The following is a 27,026-nucleotide window of genomic DNA, read 5'->3' on the forward strand; positions in this document are numbered from 1 at the left end:
CCTAACCAGCATCCTGGACTTCCAACCCAATACCCGGGTCCAGAAGCCGGCCTGCTCCACCGCAGCGGGAGGCTGCAGAGTGGTGGGCGGAGGATACTGAAGGGCGCCGAAGCCAGGGGCTCCACTTCCCCTCCAGACACGACTTGGGAGCCTGCTACTGACCTAGAGGAGGGGCAAGGTGGGCGGTCGCCACGGGGCGGAGCGACGGCGCTGGTCGGGAGGCAGCGGTTCCCCCCCCTACACTCCTGCGCAGAATGGTACGGCCCGCCGTGGGCGTGGCCCGGCGGCTCGGCGCGCCCTGGCCCCGCCCCCGGCCTCGGCCCCGCCCCGCCCCGCCGCCGCGAGCGAGTGAGCGCGCGCTCCGCAGGCCCCGCCCCCGGCGCCAGCGCCCGGCTCCGCCCCCTCCGCGGCTGCGGGCCGAGCTCGCGCCGCTCTGCGGACTGACGCCGCCGCCTTCGCCACCGCCGGCTCTTCCTCGTCCTCCTCCTCCTCCTCGTCGTCGTCGTCCTCCTCCTCCTCCTCCTGCGGGCTGGCGGCGGCGGCCGCTGAGCGCTCCCGCCGGCTGCCCTGGGCTCTCCCGCCCGCGCGGCGCGGCGCCGTGACAGGTGCGGAGTGCCCGCTGCACAGCCGCCTGCAGGTGGGCGGCCGCCGCGATGCCCACCATGCGGAGGACCGTGTCGGAGATCCGCTCGCGAGCCGAGGGTGAGTGCCCGCCGCCGCCGCCGCCGCCGCGGGGGAGGGGGGGCGGCCCGGAGCCAGCCCGAGGTTCCGCGGGTGTGGGTGTGTGTGGGTGTCACCTCGTCCCCTTCCCAGCCCGGTGCCCGGTGGAAACCCCCTCCGCGAACACACACACGCGGCGCTGCCTTCGGTGCACTCGCAGACCGCTCCAGGCTGGAGCAAGCCACAGATCTCCCAGTTCGAGTCTCAGGCTTGCGTGACCGTCCCCACGAGGGCGCAGTCCGCGGGCTTCCCAACTCGGCTTCCCCACCCCAGTGAACAGATAGATCCCCAACCCCCAGCGCCCACCTCTTGGCAGCCCCCCCCCAATTCCCCCCCCCCCCCACATACACACCACATCCCAGCTTCCAGAAGATCGGGTTGGGTTTGCCTTTTCCAGGCTGCCGAGATCCTTTGAGACATAGTGGCTTTTTTCGCCCCGGTTTGGTTGCTCACTGGGTACCAAGCATCACAGTCCCTCTCTGCAGAGCTGCCTCCAGCAGCCAAGGCTCCCCGGGGCTGAGGTGTGAGGTTTCATGTTTTGTTTTTTTTTTCATTTTTTGTTGTTCTTGTTATTTTTTGTTTGTTTTGCTTTTGCCTGAAAACTGCACTTTCAACCTCCCGAACTGACTTGAGGAAGGTGGACACTGCTTGCTTTGCTCCACCCAGGGCCAGCTGTTGAATGGCTGCACTTGTAGGCACTGAGCAACAGATGCCCCAGGGGACAGGCAAGGGAGCTTTGGGTGGGTTGACATACTGTGCATCCAGGCTGAGGAGCCCTTAGCCTCCTGCCTGGATGTGGCAAGCACTCAAGAGTTATTATGCCCCTGCTTTTACTCGGGGTGGGGGGGGGTCAAAGATAACAACGTATAGATTTATTTTCTTTTTTCTTTTTATTTTCACTTGCATCACCCTGTCCTTGAATGGTGCTAGGGTTAGTATCTCATGTTTTTGAGAGCTAATCTATCTGGCTGTCTATTCTCACCTTCCTCCCCACCCCCACCCTTGATTCTGATTAAGAGGTTGTGGTGCAGAATTTAAGAGAATAGGATTACTGCAGTTTAAGATCTGTAAGGGTCCTCATGTAAAAAATATATATATATATATATATATATATATATATATATATATATATATGGTTTCTTAGCTCTAATATGTAAGATTTTCTGATTCCCAGACTTAGGAAAATATTAAATAAAAGTGCTCTGGGGAAGAAGGCCACAGAAGAGTCAAAACTGACCTGTCTTACACATGAATGTAATATGTACTTACTGTAAAATACAAAAAAGAAAATGAAAAGGGAACTTACATAGGGCATTACAGTTTTCAATAAATGATTAAGTAGGTAACATTAAAAAGTGTACGCAGAAAATAGATTCAGTTTTGACTGAAAGTTTTGAGTGAAATGAGTGAATTTTGCTAATACCATTTGAGCCACAGGAGTGATGAAAGCATAATGCTAATAGTGGATCTTTTCAAATCCTAGCAGTGGATGCATCGTATGGAAAATAGGGAGAAGAGAAAAAAAAAAATCTACAAGCATCGTAAATCCTGTGTCACATGAGAGGGTTTTATAAGTACTGAAAGGCTGCAGTACTGTTTTTGATTGGCTCATGTATTTTTCAAAGCACTTTCACAATCATTGGTGTGTAGGATCTTGTGGAGGTTGTTGTTGAAGGTGGGGTTACCATCTGATACCATGGCCCAGAATGGTTTAGCAATTTGACCAAGGTCAAGTAACCAGTTCAGTGGCACATCGCAATTAGGAGCTCTGGGAAAAGCGAGCGCTGCTCCTTATTTACGCCCTCCCTGAATGACCCGTCCTTCCCTACTGGTTGATTTCAGTGTATTATTGTGCTCAGCTGATTATGTGCCTGGGACTGTGGAGAAGATAAATGATAACTCTGTGGGCTGGAGGTATAGCTCACTGCTTGCTCCTCCCACCCGTTTCTTTCCTAGGGCATATTCTCCCAGGCAGTGGCTGCTTGGTAGAGGGCCTCATGCTGGCCTGTAGGCCTCAGCTGATTGGATCCGGGTGGGCTGTAGTCCATAGGAGGCACATGCTTATAACCTTGTGGTTTGCCTTAAAAAAAAAAAAAAAAGATTCTCTGTGCAATCATCTCTCTCTTGGGAAACATTAAGGTTGGAGATTGAGTGAAAATCGAAGCAGAAAGGGACAGAGGTGAATGGGCTGGTAGGAGAGAGAACGTGATATATCATGCACGCACTGCTGAAGTAAGGCAGCAGAAACTAGGAGGAGAGAGACAGGGGAATGATAATGGAAGCAAGTTTCAGAGCGGTGGCCAGACCTTGGCCCTCTTTTCTGAGTTTTCTAGTTTGAATTCTCAGTGTAGTATTAAAATAAGCTATTTCTCTCCCTTTGAAGTGACTTGAAAGGGTTTCTGCGCCCCGAATCCGGATGGCCAGCAATATAACTGCCTTGCCTGCAAGCTGTTTACAACCAAGTTGCAAAGAAAGGACTTCAATGAAGTAGGGTGTAAGCGACCTTAGAGGGAATGCTGTCCATTGAATGGTGTGCTTACTGTGGGTGACACCGGGTCTGCGGAATATTAGGTGGGACTTTAGTCCATACCTACTCCTGAACAAGGGAATAGTTGTTTCCGGCATGACTCGGGGAGCCCTCCTGCAGTGGTGTTCAGACTCTCAGCGCAGAGAAGTCACCGGGGGATGCTGGTCATTGAGCCCTGGGGTAGTTCATGCTAAAGCTCTTATTTTTCTGAGAAGCTCAAGGTCAGGCTGGATAACAGTCTCTACAGGTTATTAACATCTATGCCAGGAGGTGGGAAGGTGAGGAGATAGAAACAGCTTGGGGGGGGAGGGTAAAAGTGATTCTGACTTATGTCAGCGTTCTGAAGGAAATAGCTGGAGGCGGTAGAAATTTGGAAGGAGAAAAAGTTTGACCAGGTGGAGTGCCCCTGCCTTTACAGAACATTGTGAATGCCAAGTGAGTCATGCAGATACAGCGTTGAACATGTGTCTTAGAAATCACCTCATCTAATTTCTCATTTGAGCCTGACACCAATACATAGTCACTGACAGGCCCAGTTTGGGGCCAGGTCATTGTAAAGAACTGTGGTGGATAAATCAAGCTGTGCTTTGAAAGATGCAGAGGGACAGGCAGAATGTTTGTAGCAGATGAATCCTGGAATACAGCAGTGACAGCCAGAGAGTTCTGAATCACTCACTCATTCAACACCTATCTGTCCAGTTCCTGTAAGTAGCCACCCAGGTACTTGGGATACATCAGCGAACAGAACAGAGGTGTGTACATTCTAGTGAGGTGGGAACGAGCAAACGCCAACAAATATGCAACTTACAGAAAGTGTTCATTTGCCAAGTGCTATGGAGAGAAAACTGACAAGATGGGATGTATAAGATTGGTGATTGGGTGGACTAGCCTTCATTAAAAAGCTGGCCTGGGAGAGGTGACAGAGTAGTCTAGTAAGAGTGTAGGGAAGGGTGTTTACAGGCAGAGGGGACAGCCAGAACAGAGACTTCAAGGTAAGAGGGGATGGATGGAGTTGGCAGGCTCACAGTGGGAGAGAACGGCAAGAGAAGTGGCCATACTATGAGACTGAGCTATATAGTGAGTGTAGGGCAAGAGATGTGTGTGTGTGTGTGTGCGCGCGCGCGCGCGCGCGCGTGTGTAAAGGCAATTCTCAAGCAGCCATCTTGAATTTAAGATTTATAAGATCCTGCTTCATAGGTTGAGGAGATGGCTCAGCGGGTAAAGGCACTTGCTTGCAAAACCTGAAGACCAGAGTTCAATTCCCCAGCACCCACATAAAGCTGTACACAAAGTGGTGCATGTGTCTGTGATCTCAATGCATCTATGATGGTGGGGGGGGGGGGCAAGCCAGGAGAATCCTAAACTAGCAAGCCAGCTAGACTGACATTTGTTTGCAATGGCAAGAGACCCTGTCTCAAAGGTGGTAAAAAAAGAATACTGACACCCCAAGGTTGCCCTTTGACCTCAGCATATATAAGCACCTGTACCCGTATGCACATGTGTACACAAACACAGAGGGAATTGATGAATGTTTAAAGAAAAGATCCCAGTTTGTGAAAAAGCTCATTGAAATGGAGCTTCTGAAGCTGGCTCAGGAGACTGTGGCGTGCTTGGAGCTGGGCCTGGCAGCCTGTATTCCAAGGAGGATACTGCGGTGCTGGTGAGACCCCTTTGAGGAACTGTCCTTTACCTGACCCTCCCTGTACACCCCTGGCCCTTCTAATAGGTGGGGAAAGTCTATCTCAAGATAAGGAAACTAGTCGAAGATGGTCAGTACAGTCTGAGAATGAGAAGATAATTCAAAGTTTGAAATGATTTGAGCACACCCAAATTGACATGTTTTACTGGGTGGGTCACACTTGGGAGGCTAAGGATTACTGCAAGTTCAAGGCTAGTATGGCTCTGTGGTGAGTTCCAGGCCAGCCTGGGCACAGGGTCTCAGAAAAAAAAAAAAAAAAAAAAAAAAAGGCATGATTTAATGATCTCAGAAGTTCTGAGGTCAGATATGCAGTGGGGGGAGGATCAAACTTGGGAAGCTTGAATTGAGAGATAATGTTGAAATACCTATAATAAGCCAATTTTACTGAAAGCAAGAGATAAAACACAATGCTGAGGATTTTAGATTTCTTGACTCCTACCCCAGCTAAATTGAGTGTCTGTCTGAAGATAGTATTAGTAATCTAGAAATAGGCTGAAGTACTGTTGAGTCATGTACAACACAGGTTTCTCCATGCCTGCAAAATGAGTATAGAGAGCCAGTTAGAGTCAGATGTCTCCTAGTCTGGAGCGATTGCTTAGTGATTAAGGTGCTTGCCTGCAAAGCCTAAGGATCCAGGTTCAGTCCCCAAGTACTTGTGTAGGCCAGATGCACAAGGTGGCACATGCATCTGGAGTTCATTTGCAGTGGCTGTAGGCCCTGGTACAGCGATTCTTTCCTCCCCCCCCCCCTTTCTCTCTGCCTCTTTTTCTGTCTAAATAAAATAATAATAAAATATTTTTAAAGAGTTGGCTCCTTAGGTCTTTCTGCTTCTCCATCCTGAACATCCATGAGGTTACAACATGGTTATTGGGCACCAGCTTTCTTACAGGATTCCCATACAAGAAAAAGAAAAAATCAAAACAACAAGAAAGAGAAAGGATTTCCCTGAAAGTCCCACACAAAGACTAATGCTTAATTTGCATTCACCTTCATCTGCAAGAGCTTTCCATCTGAGCATTACTACTCGTTATGGGGAAGGAAGAATGACTGATGGGCGGACTGCAGGCTTCCTTGTAGCCAGGTACTCACACTGCCAGACTCTTGCTTGAAGAAAACAGGAACTCTTTTAGAGCTCATACTTTACAAAATAATGCACATTACAGCATTACGTTACATTGTTCAAAACCACAGAAATGCACTTTTAAAAAAAGAACCTGATATACCTCCCCAGTGCTGTATCTTCTGCTGAATATTGTAATGCTGAAATGTTGAAATAGTCATCGTTATGTGAAATTTGCTAAGTGATATATCTACATAAAGTTTAGGGTGCTTTTTCATTTTTGTTCTTACCAAAGGATGACTTTGACATGTTTATGTAGGATGCCATCTTTAATGTACTTAAAAAGGGGGCTGGAGAGATAGCTTAATGGCTAAGGTGCTTGCCTGTGAAACCTAAGGACCCATGTTCTACTCTCCAGATCCTTCATTAGCTAGATGCTCAAAGATGAGGCAAGCGCAAGGTCACACATGCCCATTAGGTGGTGTAAGTGTCCATTGCAGTGGCTGAGGCCCTAGTGTTCTAATTCTCTCTCTCTCTCTCTCTCTCTCTCTCTCTCTCTCTCTCTCTCTCTCTCTGAAGATAAATTTTAACTTTTTAAAGTAACAAAAGGAACAAGAAAAGTCACTGTTTCTAAAGGACAACTTTTAAGAGTACTTCAACATGACTAAGGTTTCTCAGTCCTTGGACCAGCCTGTGTTTTGGACCTACTGTGTGCGGGCATGTTGAGTGGGGCAGAAAAGGATGGTGAATGAATGACTCATGGTTCAAACTGAGTGTTCATATATTGGTCCCTCAGCATATGTCATTTTCATTGGTGTCATTCTGGAGATAGGAAGTGTGGTAGACTAAATTAGGTTTTCTAATGTATATAGTACAGAATTCACAGCCCCCACCCGTTCTGACATTTCTAACCGAGTAAAAAGAGAAGCACAAAGCCTACATGTCGGCCACGGGATGACCCCACAGGCCAGAGGCACCTTATGAAGGCAGTGGCTGTGCAGGTCCCTGCTGAAGATTCTGGTAGGATGCATGTCAGAGATGGGAAGTGGGAAGACTCCAGCTTCACTGTTCACCTTACCCCGTGGATAGTAAGCTCAGAAAAGACAGAGGTTTCTGTTTGTTTTGCTCACTGACATTGTCCTCGATTGCATTAACTATTCATGGGAAAACTCCAGCAAATGTCTTCCTACCCCAGATAGGTCAACAGACGCCAGGAGAGATTCCACCCAGGTCTGGCTTGGCAAATCAGTGGGTTTATTGGACTGTCTTACAGGTGCATAGGTGACCCCCCCCCCCCCACACACACAAGTGTATCACCAAGAAAACCTCACCCCAGCACAGCCGATGAGCTCCCCATGGTTACATAGATGGAGCCCTCCATCCGCTGTCTATCCTCTGTATACTTCAGCCTCTCAGAATGACACCTGAGAGGGGAAGTGCCCAGAGGAGGGCATGGATGGAATTCCCTCCTGTAAGGAACATCATCAGGTGGCTCTTGGGGGGGTCTCCAGCTGGTCATCAATCACATTTGCTCTGATTAAGGTAGTAATGACTGCTGGGCGTGGTGGCTCACGGCCTTTAATCCCAGCACTCGGGAGGCAGAGGTAAGAGGATCACCATGAGTTCAAGACCACCCTGAGACTCCATAGTGAATTCCAGGTCAGCCTAGACCAGAATGAGACCCTACCTCGAAAAACCAAAAAATAAAAATAGTAATGACTGTTACTCTCCAAACACAGGGCGCCCACATCACCCCTCTCCCCTGAACACTAACTGGCACTAAGATCATTGAATGAGTAACAACTCTGACCTGGAGATACGTTCGTTACCTGCCTGTGGAAACCACACAGGGGCATTGGGGGTGAGGGGTTAGCTGTTAGTGCTCTTTAGCTTTTCTCCCACTTACTAGTTTTTTACAGCCATCCATCGATTGACCAAAGACTGTGCCAGTTCCAAGAAGGATATGATTTTTGTCTGCTGTCCTTGTTTACAGAACAGTGACATGTAGGGGTCAGCATTTACTTGTTGGCAGCATAAACTGGTATTGTTATTTTTTTATGACAGTTTAGCATTTTTATGTTAGGCTACAGTTTACTAAGGATTTCCTATAGATGGACACTTAAGCCATTAAATTTTTTTTTTTTGTATTTTTAAGCAAACAGCTCTTGTATAGGCATCTTTAAGCAGTTTGTACCGTTTTAAGATTATTTCCTTGTGTAGAGTCTCCAGAAATGGGATTTTTGTGTCAAAAGTACATGTTTCTTAGTGACTTGTGATACGTATTTAGGCATTGCTAGAAGGATTATTTCGCTTTCGAGTTCCCTTGCAAATGAACAAGAGTATCTGTTACCCTGTCCCTTCTCAACATTGGGTAGTGTCTGTTTTCATCCTTATAAATATGCAACATAAAAAGCTAAATATTTAACTTGATATATCTTTAGCTATCAGGTTGAATATATTTTGATAAGTTTAGTGGTTATTTTGTTTCTGAATTACATGTTCATGATCCTATACCAAGTTTGTTTCACATTGAATTTTAGGGGTTTTTTTGTATTAACATATGTTAATTGTACTAAATAAGTTTTGTTATGACATTTTCATACATGTATATAGTATACTTTGAAATTGTCGCACATCCCCATCAGTTTCTCTGATTCTTCCCTCAGTTCCCTTCCTCTTCCCTCTTCTTTCCTATTTCTTTCTAGGTTTCACAGGTGAGAGAAATGTGATATTTCAATTAAAGACTTGAGCTCTTTCCCAATTATAGCTTATCTGTGGTGTTTTTGCATGTAGTATTTTGCATATTTATGAAGCATTATTTTCAATTTATTCCTTAAAATTTCTCCTTCAATGCTAATTTTCATTTCAAGATAATGGCAATTTTTATTTACTTTTTTTTGCACTTTTAGGTTTCATTTTGTGAAATACTTGTTTATGAGAGAGAGAGAAAGATGCACAGAGAAAGAGAGAGGAAGAGAGAGGGAGAGAGAATAAGCACACTAGGGCCACTAGCCACTACAAACAAACTCCAGACACATGTGCCACCTTTATGCACCTGTGTTTATGTGGATACTGAGGAATCAAAACCATTTCCCTCCTTAGGCTTTTCAGGAAGCACCTTTACCACTGAGCAATCTCTCCAGCCCAAACCCTCCCTATTTTAATAATTTGCTCCTCGATGGTTTCTATTATAAGAAGATATTATGAGTAGAATCCTGTTAGAATTTTTATGTTATTGTTTGTGATTATTAGAATGTGTGAGGTAGAAGCCTTTGGTTTTGAAACCAGTATTGTTGTGACTTCTTTAATTTTAGTTTCTTTCAGTTAATTTTCTTCTCCATTGGTTTTTTTATTTTTATTTTTTTTATTTGATTGTGACAGAGAGAGAGAGAGAGAGAGAGAGAGAGAGAGAGAGAGAAAGAGGCAGAGAGAGAGAGAGAGGGAGGGGAGAGTGGGCGCACCAGGGCTTCTAGCCAGTGCAAACGAACTCCAGACGCGTGCGCCCCCTTGCGCATCTGGCTAACGTGGGTCCTGGGGAATCAAGCCTAGGCTTCACAGGCAATCGCTTAACCACTAAGCCATCTCTCCAGCCCTCCATTGGTTTTTAAATTATCAGCATTTTCAGTGAATTACTCTTGACTAAGTATTTTTGGCTGTGCTGCTTTTTCAGTAAGATTAATTAATTCAGTTCTATCTGCTGAAATATTGTGGACTCAGGTTCCAACATCAATTTTCCATGTAGCACCTGCATCGTAACTGAGCCGTTCCTCTTTATCACCATTTTCTGTAGGGAGGACAGTAGGATTTAGCCTAGTCAGGATCTACTGAATGCTCCTACCATCTGCTTATAGCAAGTTGGCATTCCTATCTCAGATCATTACTCAGAAATAAGTTAAACCACAAGTATTACAACATGCGGTTTAAAATATTCCAGGGCTGGAAGATGGCTCAGCAGTTCAAGGTGCTTGCTTGCAAAGCCTGCTCTCCTGGGTTGACACAGTTTCCATTCCTCAGTACCCGCATAAAGCCAGATGCACAAAGAGGTGCCGACATCTGGAGTTCATTTGCAGTAGCAGGAGGTCTTGGCACACCTGTTCAAATTCTCATTCTCCTCACAAATAAATATGTTCAAGATATTCTAACAGCTACATTCATGTAAACGGAAATAGGTGAATGAATTTAAATAATATATAATATCTAAATCGATAATACATAGCATATATTTTCTTTAACTCAGCGTATCCAAATATTATCACTTTGCCATGCTGTTGATATAAAAATTAACGTGAGGGAGCTCCCATTTATGATTTCTGCTAAGTTTTCTCATTTTGGCTGTTTCAGTGCTTCTCAGTTTGTACTCTTCTTCTCATGCATTCAGAGCTGCAGGCGACGGGTGTCTGTCCTGTGAGACGGCACAGCATACATCAGCCTCAGTCATGTGCTAGCCTGTTAGGAGCTGCTAGAATGTTGCATTACATGCTTTCCAATGGCAGCTGCAGCTTGGACGGCTGATTAAAAAAAAAATCCATGTGCAGAGATAGTGCTCTCATGTGAGATTGAAGCCCTCAGATTCTCTCTCACCACAGAAGGCAGTCACACTCGCATGCTCATCGAACCTCACACCTCATGTTAGTTCCCTGACAGCGCTGCTTTTGTCCTGGCCCTGGTGGCAAAGTAGGGATTTTATGTGAGTACATTGTGGCATCTTTTGAAGTCTCTTTTTGTTTGTTTGTTTTTGTTTCCATTAAAGATGGATTTGATAGACAAAAGCCACCTTCATTTGAATGTTCACGTAAGTGTGAAATAGATACAGTCTTCAGCAGTGTGCTGTTAGATAATGCACGACTTCACGTCTACTTGTGCTGGTCCAAAGGATTGTAGATCTGGGCTCCGAGGACTGTGTGCGCCTCTGATTGGCTTGGCAAGGGGAGGTGTGAGTTTTAAATTGCAGCTTGGTTCATTACTTTTTATACACCGCCTTTGAAGGAGATGACTGGTCTTGGTCCTTTGTGGGGCGTGCTCAGTGGCATCAGGTTAGTTAAGTGACAGGTCAGGCAGACGCTGCTACATAGAAAGCCAAGGCCACCCTGCATTCTGGATGGGGGCGGGAACTGCTGTTGTGAGCCAGGCCTGTTTAGGCGGAGCATAGGACTGGCTTTTGAGTGAAGCAGGCACACTGCGGTGTTGATGGGTGAATGGGTGAGGAGGTTTGCTCCGGTGCCAAAACAAAGCTGCTTTTTTTTTTTTTTTGTACTATTTTATTTATTTTAGAGAGATGTAAAGAGAGAGAGAGGGACTGGGCTCGCCAGGGCTTCTAGCCACTGCAAATGAACTGTAGACGTTATGCGCCGCCTCGTGCACCTGGCTTTACGTGGTGCTGGGGAATCAAACCTGGGTCCTTTGGCTTTGCAGGCAAGGGCCTTAACCGCTAAGCCATCTCTCCAGCTCCTAAAAACCATAAGCTTCTATATAGGGCTTAGGTCCCTGTGGCTAATTCTGGTTCCAGGGAAAGGTGAACTGGGGTAACAGAAGCTTCCTTCCTACCTCTGCAGGCTGTCATTTCCCATTCTTGCTCTTCCTCACTCTTACAGGTTTTAGCTTAACCCCAACCCCCAAATTCTTCCTGTACAGGACAGTTGGGAGCCCTGACTTAACGCTGTGAAGGTGAGGCACAAACACCTTGCCACCATTTCCCTGACCCTTAGTGTGCTTGTTTGTTTAATTTTTTTTTCTTATCATTCTCATCTAACCTTACTGGCTCCTGTCCTTAAACTTTCCTTTATTGGATAATAACGTGACTAATACTTTAAGATGAAATGTATTATTTTAACTTGAACTTGATGTAATACAGGATGGAAAGTTCTGGGTTATTTACTCAATTTGACCCCACTTGATTCCTTATTCCTGTCTTTTCTTTAAAACTCACTTAATCTTTATACAAGTTGCCATTTGTTAGCTGTGAAGTGAACATAATTAACAAAGGGGGGCGGGGGGAAGCCCTCTTAATTTCCCCAGGTGCCAAGTTGAATTTCCCCTGATCTTATTAAATCACTTTCCCTGTGGAGTTGATTGTTTTGGTCTAAGAAACACTCTGCTGTGTATTTTAATTTTGATTAAGACCAAACCCCAGTGCTTTTAGTTTGAACTTGGTGGTAATTTTTTTTTTTTTTTTTTTTTCCCCATGCCGGGGTCTCTTTCCATATGCGGAACTGGAATTGTCCTTTGAAATGCCATTTCCCTGAAGCAAACCAGCAGAATCTTTTCTGTTTGTGCTTCCTGTGTTCTTGGCCTATTCACTAGCAGACCGCTGGACACAGCGGCCACCTAGCTAAGAGAGCATTTGTTTGTGTCATGTGATTGAAGCTGTCACTCATTTAGTGCCTCTCCTCCATCTTTAGCCTCCTAAGCTAATTAATTCCCCTGCGAGAAAGTAAAATTAGGTGCTTGGAGTTCCCTACAGGCACAGAGTGAGTGATACTGGGTGTCTTCCCAGTAGCTGTGTGGCCTTGGGCAAGTCACTTAATCTCCCTGAGAATGCTGGTGTCCTTGGGCAAATTTTAATAACCTACCCATGATCCATTTACTGTTGAGCAGCAAGGACACAAAGAGATTTCATAACACGCGGGCTACTGGTCCCATCCCCGAGATTCCGATTGCATCCCGGGAAGGAGTTGAAACAAGGAGAGATGATATTGGCTTGGGCCTGATGAGAATTGGCCATGGTTAGGACGCAGCTTGAAGGAGAGTCCAGCAGATTCGTGGATGGAAGGGCAAGGGGCACTAAAGAAAATGAGGAGTCAAAAATGGCTACAAGTTTTCATTCTTGAGCCCAAATGATGGTATCGTTACTGCGATAGAAAACATTGGGGTGAAGGTCTGAAGACCTGCTTGCAAGGCTGGCGAGAGAGCTCAGTGGGTAAGCGTACTCGCTGCACCAATGTGAGGGCCGGCGTTCAATCCCCAGGACTCAAGTAAACAGCCAGGCTGCTCTGTAACGTCAGCAGGGCGGGTGGGAGACAGGAACCTTGCTGGGGCTCACTGAACAGCGAGTCTAATTGCACAGTGGCCTAAGCTGCAGCTTCATTCAGAGACCATGTCTTAAGGAAATTAGAGATGGAAGAGGATACCCAGTGTCCTCCTCTGGCCTCCACATGCATGCGCACAGGGTGCGTGCATCTATGCACACACATAGGCACACATATGTAGGTAGCACAGGCACACACACAACATATTACACACATAAAATAAAAACCTGCTTGCATCTCAGGGAAAAAAGTGGAGAAGCCCCCATATGAATGGCCCCATATGAATGTTTGCAGACATGCTCATATTGTCTTTAAAATGCTGCATTTACTTCTGGAGAGACGGCTTAGCAGTAATGTGCTTGCCCGCAAAGCCTAAGGACCCAGGTTCCATTCCCAGGAGCCACGTAATGCCAGATGTACAGATGGCGCATGCATCTGGAGTTCGTTTGCAGTGGCCGGAGGCCCTGACATGCCCATTCTCTCTACCTCTCCCCCTTCTCTCTCATAAATAAAAATAAAATATTAATTTTTTTAATGTTGCATTTAATCCTGACTTTGGGGTGTTCATCCTCTCCCCTTTCTTTTCTCTCAGGACTCTGCAAAGAGAAACCCCATTATCTGTGTCTCTTTCTTGATCCTCTGCTATGAATGTTGGGCATGTGAACCTGTGTGTGATGCTCATCTGTTTGTGACTGAGAATCATGTCATCATTGCATATGGCTCCATAGTCAGAGTTGACAAGAATAGTATTTCATGTCATCATTGTGTTCTTTTGGCTTTAGAGATGCCCCAAACCCCCGGAGCATTCCCCAGAGTCATGTTAAATATAAGCACATGCTGGAAAGTAGGGGCCAAGCAAATGTGACTTGAGGGCTGGAGAGATGGCTTAGCAGTTAAGCACTTGCCTGTGAAGCCTAAGGACCCCGGTTCGAGGCTCAATTCCCCAGGACCCACATTAGCCAGATGCACAAGGGGGTGCACGCATCTGGAGTTCATTTGCAGTGGCTGGAGGCCCTGGCACGCCCATTCTCTCTCTTTCCATCTGCCTCTTTCTCTCTCTATCACTCTCAAATAAATAAATAAAAATAAACCAAAAAAAATTTTTTTAAATGTGACTTGAGGCTGCGGTTGGGGCGTGACTGGGGGAGATCAGGCTGTTCACATTATGGAAGCTGCGTTGGTTTCAGAGTTTCATAGCGCCTTCCACTTCCCACATACAGGCTTACTGGGGTTATTTCAGAGCAGCCGCAGGAGTGCCACCCCATCCAGGAGCTGCGAGGGGGCTTGTTGGTAGAGGTCGCACACGTCGCATTCAGAGAGTCATTCAGCATGGGGTGACTCTTGTTCACAGCATACAGAAATTCTCGAGGCTTTTCTCTCTCCCAGCCTTCTTGTTCTACCTGTGGATTGGGTGGGCTGATGGCAGTCTCACACGTGTGTGGGTGTCATTGTCTTAATGTCACTGAGCACTGGGCTGGGTCTTCGGAGTTTTGCAGCCCACCAGCTGTCACTCCCACATCCTAGTTTAAGGTGTTTAGTGGAGGTACCCATCTCCTTTCTTAGCCACATCTGGACAAACTCACAGATGCCAGGTGTGCCCTACATGGATGTGCACCCCACACCCCACTCGATCTTTGAGCTGTCTCGTCTAACCAGTTTTGGAGGGTTCTTTAATCTTGCCCACGTGTTTATGACAGACAAGCCACCCTGGAGCCACACCCAGTCTCAGGGTCACGCCCGGGCAGAGGTTCTTCATGGTTTCCTTTTTCTTTTTGGCCTTGTTTGCCGACCTGGCTGTTCTTCTGTTGCACGCGAGGCACCGCTCTTCGTACATTGGCAGCGGCAGTGCTGCGCCTCTCCCTGGCCTTGGCTGTAGCTGTCGGGTAAAAGCTCTTGCTCTCTCGTGTAGGAGTTCAGGTCACAGTGTGTGCTCGCCCATGTCCCACCAAGGCTGCAGCTTCAGTTTCTTCACCGCACAGAGAAAGAGTCAGAGAGAGAGGACGGGCGCACCAGGGCCTCTATCCACGGCAAACGCATGCGCCATCTTGTACGTCTGGCTTCATGTGGGTCCTGGGGAATCGAACCTGGGTCCTTCGGCTTCATAGGCAAATGCCTTAACTGCTAAGCCATCTCTCCAGCCCTTCACTGGGTATTTTTGATGTTTGAGACATTGTTTGAAATATAAAGTGAATTACTTTTTTTTCTCTCTCTTACAAAGTCACAAATGGAGGTAAAAAGCAGGTGTCAGTCAAATGCGTCTGAGTCATGCTGAGAATAATATGGCAACAAAATGATATTGCTTGGGTATTTTTGTGCTTTTATTCACATGAAGTCTAGTGGGCTAGAACCAGTTCTGGATCTGTCTGGTTTTGTGTTATAAAATGCGTAAATACCTGTTTAAAAGAAACAGTAACAACTCTGATGGCTGCTTATTAATATATCCTGAGGTTCTTAAAGCATTGGCTCGTTCACAAGGGTAGCGCAGTCAAGCCTTCCTGACGAACGCCCCACAAGCCTGCGTGCGCTCACTCCGCAGTCGGTGAGTGGTTCTCTGATGACCTGTAATTGTCTTTTTTTTTTTTAATAAAAAATATTTTAATGGTAAGACCAGGAGATTCTAAATTGATCTTGGAAGTCACTGCCTGTGGCACAGCCCCTGACGCAGACTGCTAGCCTTGAGCACTCATTTCCTGCCGTGTCCCTCCCTGCGCGGGGCTCACCCCTCCTGACACAACGCGTCCCATTGTCAGTCAGCACTTCCTTCAGTCACTGCAAAGAACACCACGGGAACACTGTTCTCAGTCTCTACACATCTTGCCATGACAAATGTGCATATTGTATTTGCCCAATTGCCTCTTTCAGGTTTTCGCAGAGGTCTTAGCCTCTCACGGTGCTGAGTTCTGATTCTCTCATGTCACCCACACATGTGCCATGTGTGTGCATGTCATGGGAACTCAAGATTCCGGCTCTAGATTATTCGGTGACTTACAAACTCACTCTCGCCAGGGGTTCCCCTGGATCGCAGCCGAGGCTCGTGAGATGGGATCTGGGACACCCTGCGCACTCTTCCTTGCGTTGCCCTGCTTGCTACCTCTTGTCTTTGGCTTGTGTGTTTGTACCCCTTCGATTAATGAAGTGCTTGAAGCTGAACAACTTCGAAAAGAGAGGAAGTCTGTCTGGGATCACATTTCCACAGGTTTCAGCACCATAGCCATTCCCTTCTCGATGCTGGGACATAGCAGCCAACCAGCAGCAGCTGATGGAAGGGAAGGGTTTATTTTGGCTTCCAGCTCCATCTTGGTGGGGGAAGCATGGCAGAGCAGACAGCAGGCGTTCTATCTTGTCATCTCAGCCAGGAGGCGGCAGCAAGAATAAGCTAGTTCTGGCAAGGGGTGCTATAATACCCCAAGGCCCGACCCCAAGTGACACACCTCCTCCAGCAAGGCTCCACTACCCAAAGGTTCTACCAACTTGCCCAGTTTGTCACCCACTGAGGACCAAGCGTTCAAAAGGCATGAGCCTGTGAGGGGTATCTTATTCAAACCTCCACAAAGGTCCAAGGTCCATCCATATCTGGTGGTGGCATTCTTAGTCACAGAGTGCCATGTTGGTATCAGATGGCAAGAGAGAACATGCATGTATGTGTACATTTGCCTTCTAGTGTCCCTCCCTATTCTCTGATGACCTCATTTAACCCTGATCACCTCCAAACGCCACCGTAGGAGTGTTTCTACTCTCGTACTGCCTCTTGATAAGAATTAGGTTTCAACACACGGACCCTGAGAGGTCACACTCTAGCTGCAACCATACGTAATGGCACGCTTATGGTCTGAGGTGCCCTGACACTCCTCCAGGCCGCCTCTCCGTGATGGCCCCTGCTTGGTGCTGAGCCTGCTGATTCTGGTTTTGGACTATAAGGTCATGTTCCCAGAGGAGATCTCATTGCCCTCACTGGTCAGACCTGTGTTGACCCTGACGCCTAGCACCAGGGTACTAGGCAGGAAGGAAAGGTAATCAGGAGCCAAGTATAGTTCAGACTTAGATTTTTCAGGAAAGGTCTCAGACCACAGGAATCTAAGGATGGTTCCACTCTCCCACTGTGCACCCCTCAACTGCTTGTGACTCCACATTGCTACCCAGTCATAGATTACGTGAGGCTGTCTTGTAGCAATAGGATTCTAGTTTGTCCACTGGGCCATGTTACATTCATAGCCCCCAGATGGTGCTGGTATTTTAAAAAAAGAAATGGAAGGAAGTCCATCTGTAGAGGTTGGTTGGTCTCCAGTTCTTACCACTTCCCTAAGTCAGATTTTTGACTGGCATTGGCCGCTCACTCATTGGTCAATAACAGTATTGTTCAGACATAGGGAATAAAATGCACCCTTTTTAAAAGGGACTCTTTCCTTTTAGTCTCTGAGAATATACCTTGGTTCTACATGCACTAAAACAGCTTTTCAAAATAATTAAATCCTACTCAATAGTGAGTGAATCCTCCATGAAAAAGGGAAATGTTCTTTACTTTCAAAATTATCTTCAAAATTTCCCACAATCCTTTATGACCCATTATGTAAACTATGAATGTCTACAGCTGTAGACCTTTGTTTTAGTAAATTACCTATAATGACCAATATAATGGATTATAATGCCCATAATGCCCAAAATCAATCTCCTTTTCAGAACACAGGACAGTGTTTCCTTCTCTTCTTTTGGACCCTCTCAGTCACCGTGGTTCTGACTAGTGATGGCTCACTTAACCATTCTGTGGGTCCTCACAGTTTTCTCTCTCTCTCTCTGTGTGTGTGTGTGTGTGTGTGTGTGTGTGTGTGTGTGTGTGTATGTGTGTGTTGTGTTATATGATACAAATTCTTTTCTGGCTGACTTTTAGATACTAGATTTTCTTTTTCCTTTTAAAATAATTATCTCCCCTCTCTTTTCCTTCAGGGCCTGCATCTAATGTTTGTCCTGACCTTTCTTTTTAAGGTGTTGCCACTTGATAGACAGTGAAGACAAGTCAGAGCTAGGAAGCTCTGAGCTTTTCAATTTATTACCTGTTAACATTGTCTCATCAGTTCCTTGAATTCCATATGAAAGGGGAAGACAATTTTTGCCAGTCTTGACATTTTCAAAAATACCTTTCCTCCATTTTTCAGGTGCCTGTTTTTGTTCTCTGTTGAATACATAATTCTGTTTCCTGTGTTCTTTTTAGTATTTCTTAAAAAAAAAAAAAAAAAAAAAAACTTGTCAAGGACTTCCTGTGCAGCAGCAATGGCCTCCCTGAGTGATCCTCCCTTGTCAGGGCCCTGATCAGTTAGTCAGTTTGTTGCCTGAGATGGCCATCTGGGCTCCTGCCTTTTGGGTATCATGATGGTAATTTGAAAGATGTCCTCCTGTTCTGGGATACATGCTTGACCTCCCCCGGTGTTCTCCTCTGACTGGTAGAGCTCTCTGGTCAGTTAAGTGATCCAAGTACAGCCTTGCTACTTTACCACTTCTGTATGAGCTAGAATCCAGCCCCTCGTCTTGTTTCCCAGACCTTCTTAGAGAAGAGCCTGAGGCTGAGGCAAATGGCCACTGCTGTAGGCTGAGTGAGCTGAGCTTTGAGGAGATGGTAGATGTCTCCTAGTTGAAATCACTTCATTGCTAGTGCAGTCTGGTTCCATGACACCTTTTTTTCTGATTGATTGATTGATTTGTTTGTTTGTTAGAGAGAGAGCAAGAAAGAATGAGAATGGGCATGCCAGGATCTCTAGCCACTGCCAACAAACTCCAGATGTATGCAATACCATGTACATATGGCTTATGTGGGACCTGAAGAATCAAATCTGGGTCCTTAGGCTTTGCAGGCAAATGCCTTAAGTGCTAAGCCATCTCTCCAGCCCCCATGACAACTTTTTTTTTAAAGTTTTTTTTTTGAGAGGGAGAGAGAGAATATGGGTGTGCCAGTGCCTCTAGCCACTGTAAACCAACTCCAGATGCATGAACCACCTTGTGCATCTGGCTTATGTGGGTACCAGGGAATCAAACCTGGGTCCTTAGGCTTTGCAGGCAAGTGCTAAGCTATCTCTCCAGGGCCCATGACAACTTTCAAATGTACACTGAGGGCAAGCTGTTTCATTCTTCTATCAGACCAAAGGATCTGTGGGCTGTTTCCAAGGAAATGTCATTGAATTCCCTCAATCTTTCATTGTATTTCCCGTTTTTCCACTTTAGCATATCAGCAGTAGTAAATATTGCCGTTTACTTCCTAGTAAGTATGCCCAGCAGGATTAATTTTCTAGGATGATACCTGACCTGGTCGCCACAGAGGTTGAATGCTTACCCTGTCTGAGGCCAAACATGGCACACCACAGAGCTTCGTGGAGTGTGGCTTATGGGTGAGAGCATTTCTGAAAGTCAGAAGCGCTGTTCTCAGTGTCTTTTACTAGGTTTTATAGTACAACTTCTGGAGCAAGTCAGCATGTCTTCAGGAAGTGTGAACAATGTTTTCTTCCTGTTTTAGACAAATGGTGTTGATGTGTTTTTACACTTGTTTATTTTTAGGTCAGTTTCTAAAAATGCCAGTTGCAAAAAAAAATTACCATTTATTGTATACGATAATAACAGATCCTGGTGGTTGACTTACGGCTTGGTGGTAAAGTATGTTAGCAGCTAACTGGATGGATAGGGAGAAGAGTGTAAACTCCTGGGAACTTCTGAGTATCTTACATCAAAGTAGGAAATTTAGAAAACATTGAGTATATATAAAGGGCTTCCCTATAGTTCCCATATAGACTTATGTTACTTCCTGTATTAAAGTGGCATTTCTGAGACTCACATGCCCTTATGCATGGTCCGTTCTTAGTGTCTGAGTTGGGTGCATCTGAAACATCTGCTATTTGAAACAAAATGTGTGTATTATCAAAAGAATATAAGAAAAATGGCATATTTTAAAAACATATGGGACATACTCAGAATTTTGTAGCTGGTACTTTTCTGGTTGCTGGACAGACACCTGGCAAAGGCTACTTAAGGAAGGAAGGGCTTATTACATTTCAAGGGGTTGCAGTCAGTCATGGTGCAGCGGCCGTGGCAACAGGACCATGGTCACATTGCATCCGCACGAGGTCAAGAAGCAGACAGCTAGTGACTTTATCTTGTGTGTGTTTGTGGTCCAAGACCCCAGGCCATGGAGTGGAGCTTCGCACTCTTACGGTGGGTTTTCCCACTGCAGCTAACTTCATCTAGAAATCCCTCACAGACATGTCTAGAAATCCCTCACAGACATGTGGGGAGATTTAACGGCGATTCCAAATCCCATCAAGTTGACAACGGAGACTAACCAGGGCACTAAAGAGGAGTGATGAAGGCACGTGTGTTGATGTCTTAGTGGGATCCAACCAGGCTGTGGGGGCCGGGGAGGCTCTCAGTTGAAGAAAAAACTCTGTGTTGAGGTGCAGTAGAGGAAAAACGGACTCAAGCTCAGTTGTTGAGTGAACGAATCAGTGAGTCAGTGAGTGCATCTCTCCGCGTTCATGTTGTGGAGATGGTGTGCTCTTCTTCTGTTTCCTGCTTCTGTCCTGACTCTGGTATACTCCATCTTTCTATCATCTGTATCATTTTGAGAACCCTTAAAAAGTTAACCATTTGGTCAGGTGTGGTGTCTCCCACCTTTAATCCCAGCACTTGGGAGACAGAGGTGGGAGGACTGATGTGAGTTCAAGACCACCCGAGACTACAGAATGAATTCTGGGTCAGCCTGGGCTAGAATGAGACCCTACTTCAAAGTTAAAAAAGCTACCTATTTGTACAACAAAAAGCAATCTTTTTTTTTTTTTTTTCCTTTAAAGACAGCCATGTTTTATGGGGTTAAGTGCCTCTTCATTACTTTTTCTTTTAACATTCAAGGTCTGGAAAGCAACAAGCTAGGGTCACATCCATGAACAAGGGAGTGTTGGGAGGACGAGGGGTACAGGAAGCTCTTGGGTTATATTCAAGTTCTGTAGGGCAGCATTCCACAGTGGCCCCATAGTGCTTTGAACTCAGCGCTTCGTTTTGGGGTGCTCTTAACATGAGAAGTAATTTGATCAGGCAAGTAGGACCTGCTGGGGAAGGTTCCAGCAGCCCAACAAACTCCTGAGAAGGGCAGTTGCAGTGTGGGTCCAGGTCACCATACCAAGCCAAAATGCCAGCCTTGGTTGAGGTACAGGAAACACGGTTCAGCATCTCGAAGAGGGTCAGGTCCAGGAAGGGTGAGGAGGATGCTCACTTTTGTCTGGTGGGCATTTGGCCAAGTTGGCTCCCAGCAGATGATTGCAGGGTCCCTACTAAAATTTCATAATGCAGAAGTTGCGCAGATCTTTAAGCAGGCAGACTAGTTCCTGAAATCAAATGAGAAGTGTTACAGAAAAGTCGAGGAGGAGCCAAGACAATCCAACTAATGGAGCGTCACTTCAGGATGCCACAGAACCTCAGCCATTTCTCATGTCCGTGTGACAGAAAGTTGTGATTGGTATGTTGTGGGTCACATGCCTCCCGTTAAATCAAGCAGTCCCCCAAACACTGTGGTGACTGGGGCACTTTCCAAAGGAAAGCAGAGGCTATTTCCTGGAGAAGCAGACACTGAGCTGGAGACTGCAGCAGACGTCCACATGCAGAACCAAGTCCGTGTTCAGTACAGCGAGCTTGGATGAGCGGATGCAGTTGGGATTTATTTCATTGTCTGCAGACTACCGCAACCATGGCCTGGGAATCTCCCAGGCATGGCCAAAGAGTTTCTGTTTAATTTCTACGCGTGGACAGGTGTTTTAATTTCTTGAGTGCCTCCTTTGAAAGTGCTGTGTGAGAGCCTTGGCTGTCCCGTACCCAGCTCACCCTCCCAGAGATCATTCTTTGTGGTGGTTTTGATCAACGGCTGCCAGGCTCCAAATCAGACTTTTGAAAGTGAGCACCTCAGTGTTTCAAGTCACCACTATAGCTGTAGAAACTGCCCTCCTGTTTCTAAATAGATCTTCTCTCAAGATACATGTTAAAACAAAATAAATACAATGCTGAATTATTCCTCCAAAAAAATTTTAAGTATTTTTATTTATTCATTTGAAACAGACAGGAGAGAGAGTGAGAATGGGTGCACCAGGGCCTCCGTCCACTACACATGAACTCCAGAGTCTTGTGCAATTTTGTACATCTGGATTTATGTGGGTACCAGGGAATCAATCCCTGACTTTACAAGAAACTCTTTTTTAACCACTGAGAGATTTCTCCAGTGCCCCAAATTTTTGGAAGCAGAAACTAAGGGGGGGGGGTCTAGGAGGTAATGAATACAGACACATGTACATGTGTGTTTAGTTGTTATTTTCCAACAGAACAAAATAAAAATATACTTCCAATGTAAGTCAAGAGTCTCAACCAAATAACATGATCTCCTTAAGGACTGAGATTGGAAGGCATTAGTAAAAGGTTACTGGATTCTGAATATGTTTAGGAGATAATACCATAGATATTCTGATTCCAGTCACAGCCTTATTTATAATTGCAATCAAGTTGAGCCCACAAGATCTTAATGGTTCCATAACCAGATTAATGAGGCAACAGAATGACTGTGAGCCTTGTTCTCTTCTCCCTCCTCCCTACCCACCCCTGAATTTCTATTGCATAACCAATATACAGGTAGATGACAGTTTGGAGGAAAACATGTACTTAGTTAATATTAACGTAAAAAATAGTATAGGAAATTCACTGGGTTCTTGTCAACATTGATTTATATTGGGCATATCCTTAATTAAATATTATCTATTTTTTTCCTTTTTGACTTTTTTTTTTTTTTTTTTTTTTTTTTGGTGTGTGTGTGTGTGTGTGTTTGTGAGGTAGGGTTTCACTCTAGCCCAGGCTGACCTGAAATTCACTATGTCGTCTCAGGGTGGCCTTGAATTCATGGCGATCCTCCTACCTCTGCCCAAGTGCTGGGATTAAAGGTATGTAAGTAGTATCTAATTTTTATATGGTAATACATATACTAACGTTTTTTTGACTTTCGTTTCTCTGTTGGAAATATTTTGAAAGGAAGATTGATTTTATGATTTCTGGAAAGGATAGGGTGGTAGGGACAAGTGTCATTTGTGTTGCTAGCTTGACATAATCTTTAATTTGACCATGTAGTATGGGTGAGGACGTGGAGCCTCCCAGGATGAATTACTTCACTTAATGTTACGTAGAAGTGCTCTGAGCAGAATTGGAGCACAGTAGGACTACATAGTCTGTACCTTTTCTGTCATAGTCTGCCTGCCTGCGTTCATAATAATAATAATAATAGCTACAACTTTCATGTGAATATGAAGGGCCAGCCACCATCCCAAGTGTATTGCACATGTATCGCCTTGTGAAATCCTCACAAAATTATATGAGAGGTTAGGCAAGTAGAGGCTGATTAATTTATCTAAAGTAACCGTGCCTCCTGACACACTGACCTCTTCTCTCTGGCCTGGTTCTCATGCCTTCTGTGATTGCGTCTGTATTTTTTAAAACTTTTATTTTTATTTATTTATTTGAGTGAGAGAGGGAGAGAGAATGGGCGTGCCAGGGCCTCCAGCCACTGCAAATGAACTCCAGACGCGTGCGCCCCCTTGTGCATCTGTACTTTATTTTTTTTATTTTTAATAATTTTATTTATTTATTTATTTGAGAGCGACAGACACAGAGAGAAAGACAGATAGAGGGAGAGAGAGAGAATGGGCGTGCCAGGGCTTCCAGCCTCTGCAAACGAACTCCAGACGCGTGCGCCCCCTTGTGCATCTGGCTAACGTGGGTCCTGGGGAACCGAGCCTCGAACCGGGGTCCTTAGGCTTCACAGGCAAGCGCTTAACCGCTAAGCCATCTCTCCAGCCCCATCTGTACTTTAATATTGATTGCATATTATAATAAGAAAAAGATATATGGTAGGATAGGGGTGATTTGACCATGAAGAGAAGTCTGCATATCAAGTATTTAATTATTTAATGTATTAAAAATATGACACTGAAAATACCGGGTAGGATTAATTTGAACAGTATGTTTAATTAACCAATGTACCCAAAATACTGTAAGCTGAACATGTAATTATAACAAAAGATTATGGATCTTTTTAATTCTACATTTCTCCTATCTTGGACTTTTACTTGGAGTGGCGTCAGATGGTAGGTATATGTGGCACTACACCATGGTGCAAAGGTAGAGACCTGGGCTGGTCAGATAGTTCAGTGGTTCAAGGTGCTTGCTTGCAAAGTCTGACTGTCTGGGTTCAATTCCCCAGTGACCACATAAAGCCAGATGCAAGAAGTGGCACATGTGTCTGGAGTTTGTTTGTAATGAGAGGAGGCCCTGGCATGCCCATACTTACCTTTTCTGTCTGTTTCTCTCTCTCCCTCTCTGTCTCTCTCAAATAAATAAGAAAATATTTTTTAAAAATTCTGTAACTTTAAGACAGAGACACATGGACAGGCTGCAAGGATCATGTCATCACTGCCCCCCAAATATCCTGTTATACATTATTTCCTATATACATATTTCTTTCATCTATTTATTTACTTATTTATCAGACAGAAAGAAAGGGCACACCAGGGCCCCTAGCCAATGCAAACGAACTCCAGACACATGTATCACCTTGGGTACTGGGGAATTGAAACTGAATCCATAGGCTTTGCAGGCAAGTGCCTTAACCGCTAAGCCATCTCTCCAGCCCACGTTATTTCTTTCATATAGGTGACCACAGGTTTAACCATCCATCATCTTTCACCTGCGTCATCACACAACCTCCAAACGCCCTTTCTGCTCACGCAGCCGTGGTTCCCTGAGTAGACAATAGACAAGTTGCTCATGATCACTCCAGGTCTGCTGCTACCCCTTTTTGGTTGTTTGCTTCACAGTCTTGTTTCCTAATCACTGGGAATGGAAACCCATTCTTCCCTCCAGGGCCTCATTTCTGCCCTCTGCCTGTTGGGTATACACTGGCCCTTATGTTCCTTCGCTCTCCTCCGGGTCTTCGTTCAGCTTCTCCTGGAGAGGCGCTGCCATCTGACCGCTCAGGGCGAAACACAGCCATGGACCAAAGAATCGGTGGCAGCCAGCTGCGACGGCAACCACCGTGAGAATATGAGTGTGTGCTCAGCTCTGCTACCTGACAGTCATCTGTCTTAGAATGGCCTGTGTTCTCTTGCTGTGCTGTAGACATGAGGTCCCAGAGAAGGGGACGTTATCTTCTTTTCTCCCATTTCTGTAACCTTTTTTTTTTTTTTTTTTAATGCCTATATATAATAGACACCTGAGGATGTGAGTGAAATGAAAGAGCATAGGATCAAGTCTTATGGATCAGACCATGACTTTGGTGCTGAGCGATGGAAAACTCCAGAGGTCGTACTTCTCTCATTGTACGAGGAGGTCAGGAACCTTCCACTTGATGAGGTTTAAGCATTCTATTCTCTGTTGCATCATTGTGCATGACAGCACATGCTGGATGTGGGAAGAAGGAAGCTAAGTGTCAAGTCTTTAGTGACCCAGTAGTCATTTCTCAGGAGTGTGAGGTGGTGGTTGGCAACAGAGCTGATGGTCACCACTTTTCTCTTTAGACATGGGGACTTCACATTTACATTTACCTGTAATCACCAGGTGGACTTCTGGCTGAGAGTTGACTACGGATTAGGTCAGCTGTCTCGTCTGTGGAACATCTCTGTAAAGACTCAAGAGGAGAACTTTATATTTTGATTTTTAAATTTCCCTGTTCATCAGAACAAACAAGCTAGCTATTTTTTGACCCTGTGACTAGCCGATATTAATTTATCCCCATCCTTTCTCTCTGCTTGCAAATAAATAGAATAATAAAGAGCCTAACTCACCACCACCCTTTGTTTGCTTAATAATGGAAATTATTGCTGGAGGCTAAATTGTTGCTAGGAGAATATTGTCTTTGTCCCCTTATATACCAATGCAAAGCAAGGCTCTCTTGCTTGTGTATTCAGTAGTTAGAGTGATTTGTGGCCATTTACTTGCTTCCTGTACTGTCACTGTAGCTTCTCCAAAGACTGGAAAATATTGGTCATGTTATAGTTGAGAATATAACTGAAATTAGTTTAGTGGATGCTTAAAACATACTAAATACCTTTATCATTAGTTGATATAATTCTACGAAATAAATCAGAAAGGAAAACATCTTTTCTCAAGAGGTTGGATAAAAATCAAGCAGGCTATTACTGAATCTGGAATTTTCCATCTGAACTACAGAATTGTCTGTTCTGTCTGACAGAAATAAGAAATGTTAGCTTTCTGTTGCCGAGACAACATACCTGACATAATCAATTACAAGGAGACAGGGTTTATTTTCCCCTAAGTTCCAGAGGTTTTAGCCATATTTGCTTGACCACATTACTCTGAGCCCATAGCAAAGCAACACGTGTGGCCAGGGAGCATGCAGCAGGGTATAGCTGCTCACCTCATGCCAAGCAGAGAGAGGAGAAGGGCAGATGCAGGGCTGGGTCTTAGTACATCCTCCAAGGGTATACCTCTTTCCCCCTAGGCCCTCCTCCTCAAAGTTTGACCATCTCCCAGTAGTGCCATAGGCTGACAAGCCAGCCTTCAACATACAGCCCTCGGTGGCCACTTAAGATCCAAACCACATTATAAGGGTAAAAAAAAGTCTTTTCATTGTTCGTGTCGATGCCGGCTGAGCCATTTATTCTGGAAGCCTAGTTGGAACCTGGCTGTCTTTAAGAAGTTGAGAGCCTTGGAGAGCACAACACTGAGAGAATCTGCTTCAGGAGCAGCTGTGGAAGTGGGCTTTCGTGAAGGAGGCTTGCTTTTATCCCACTCCTTAGAGCGATGGGTGTGTGGAGGCGCCTGCCAGTGTCTCTGTAGAACTTTTCATTTAGGAAAGCTACCACCACCAGAGACCGTCAGGTGTCTGGCTAAGCGGAGAGCCCCTGGGCGCGACTGCCTGTGATTCTAACGGCATCTGGAGCCGTGGTCACTCATGATCGTACAGATGCTCTGCGT

At 45.4% G+C, this 27,026-nt stretch overlaps 1 protein-coding gene across 3 annotated transcripts in view; it reads left to right on the forward strand.

Annotated features, from left to right (window-relative positions):
* Positions 1-589: 589 nt before the first annotated feature.
* The window catches only part of Atp8a1 (ATPase phospholipid transporting 8A1), a 233,233-nt gene continuing 206,796 nt past the window's right edge, over positions 590-27,026 (forward strand). For all 3 annotated transcript variants that reach the window (XM_045161357.1, XM_045161360.1, XM_045161358.1), the window contains exon 1: positions 590-702. In XM_045161357.1, the coding sequence (XP_045017292.1) occupies positions 654-702 (49 nt within the window). In that variant the 5' untranslated portion in view covers positions 590-653. The remainder of the gene's footprint in view (positions 703-27,026) is intronic.

The sequence above is a fragment of the Jaculus jaculus genome, chromosome 11, assembly GCF_020740685.1.
Source record: "Jaculus jaculus isolate mJacJac1 chromosome 11, mJacJac1.mat.Y.cur, whole genome shotgun sequence".
NCBI lineage: Eukaryota > Metazoa > Chordata > Mammalia > Rodentia > Dipodidae > Jaculus > Jaculus jaculus.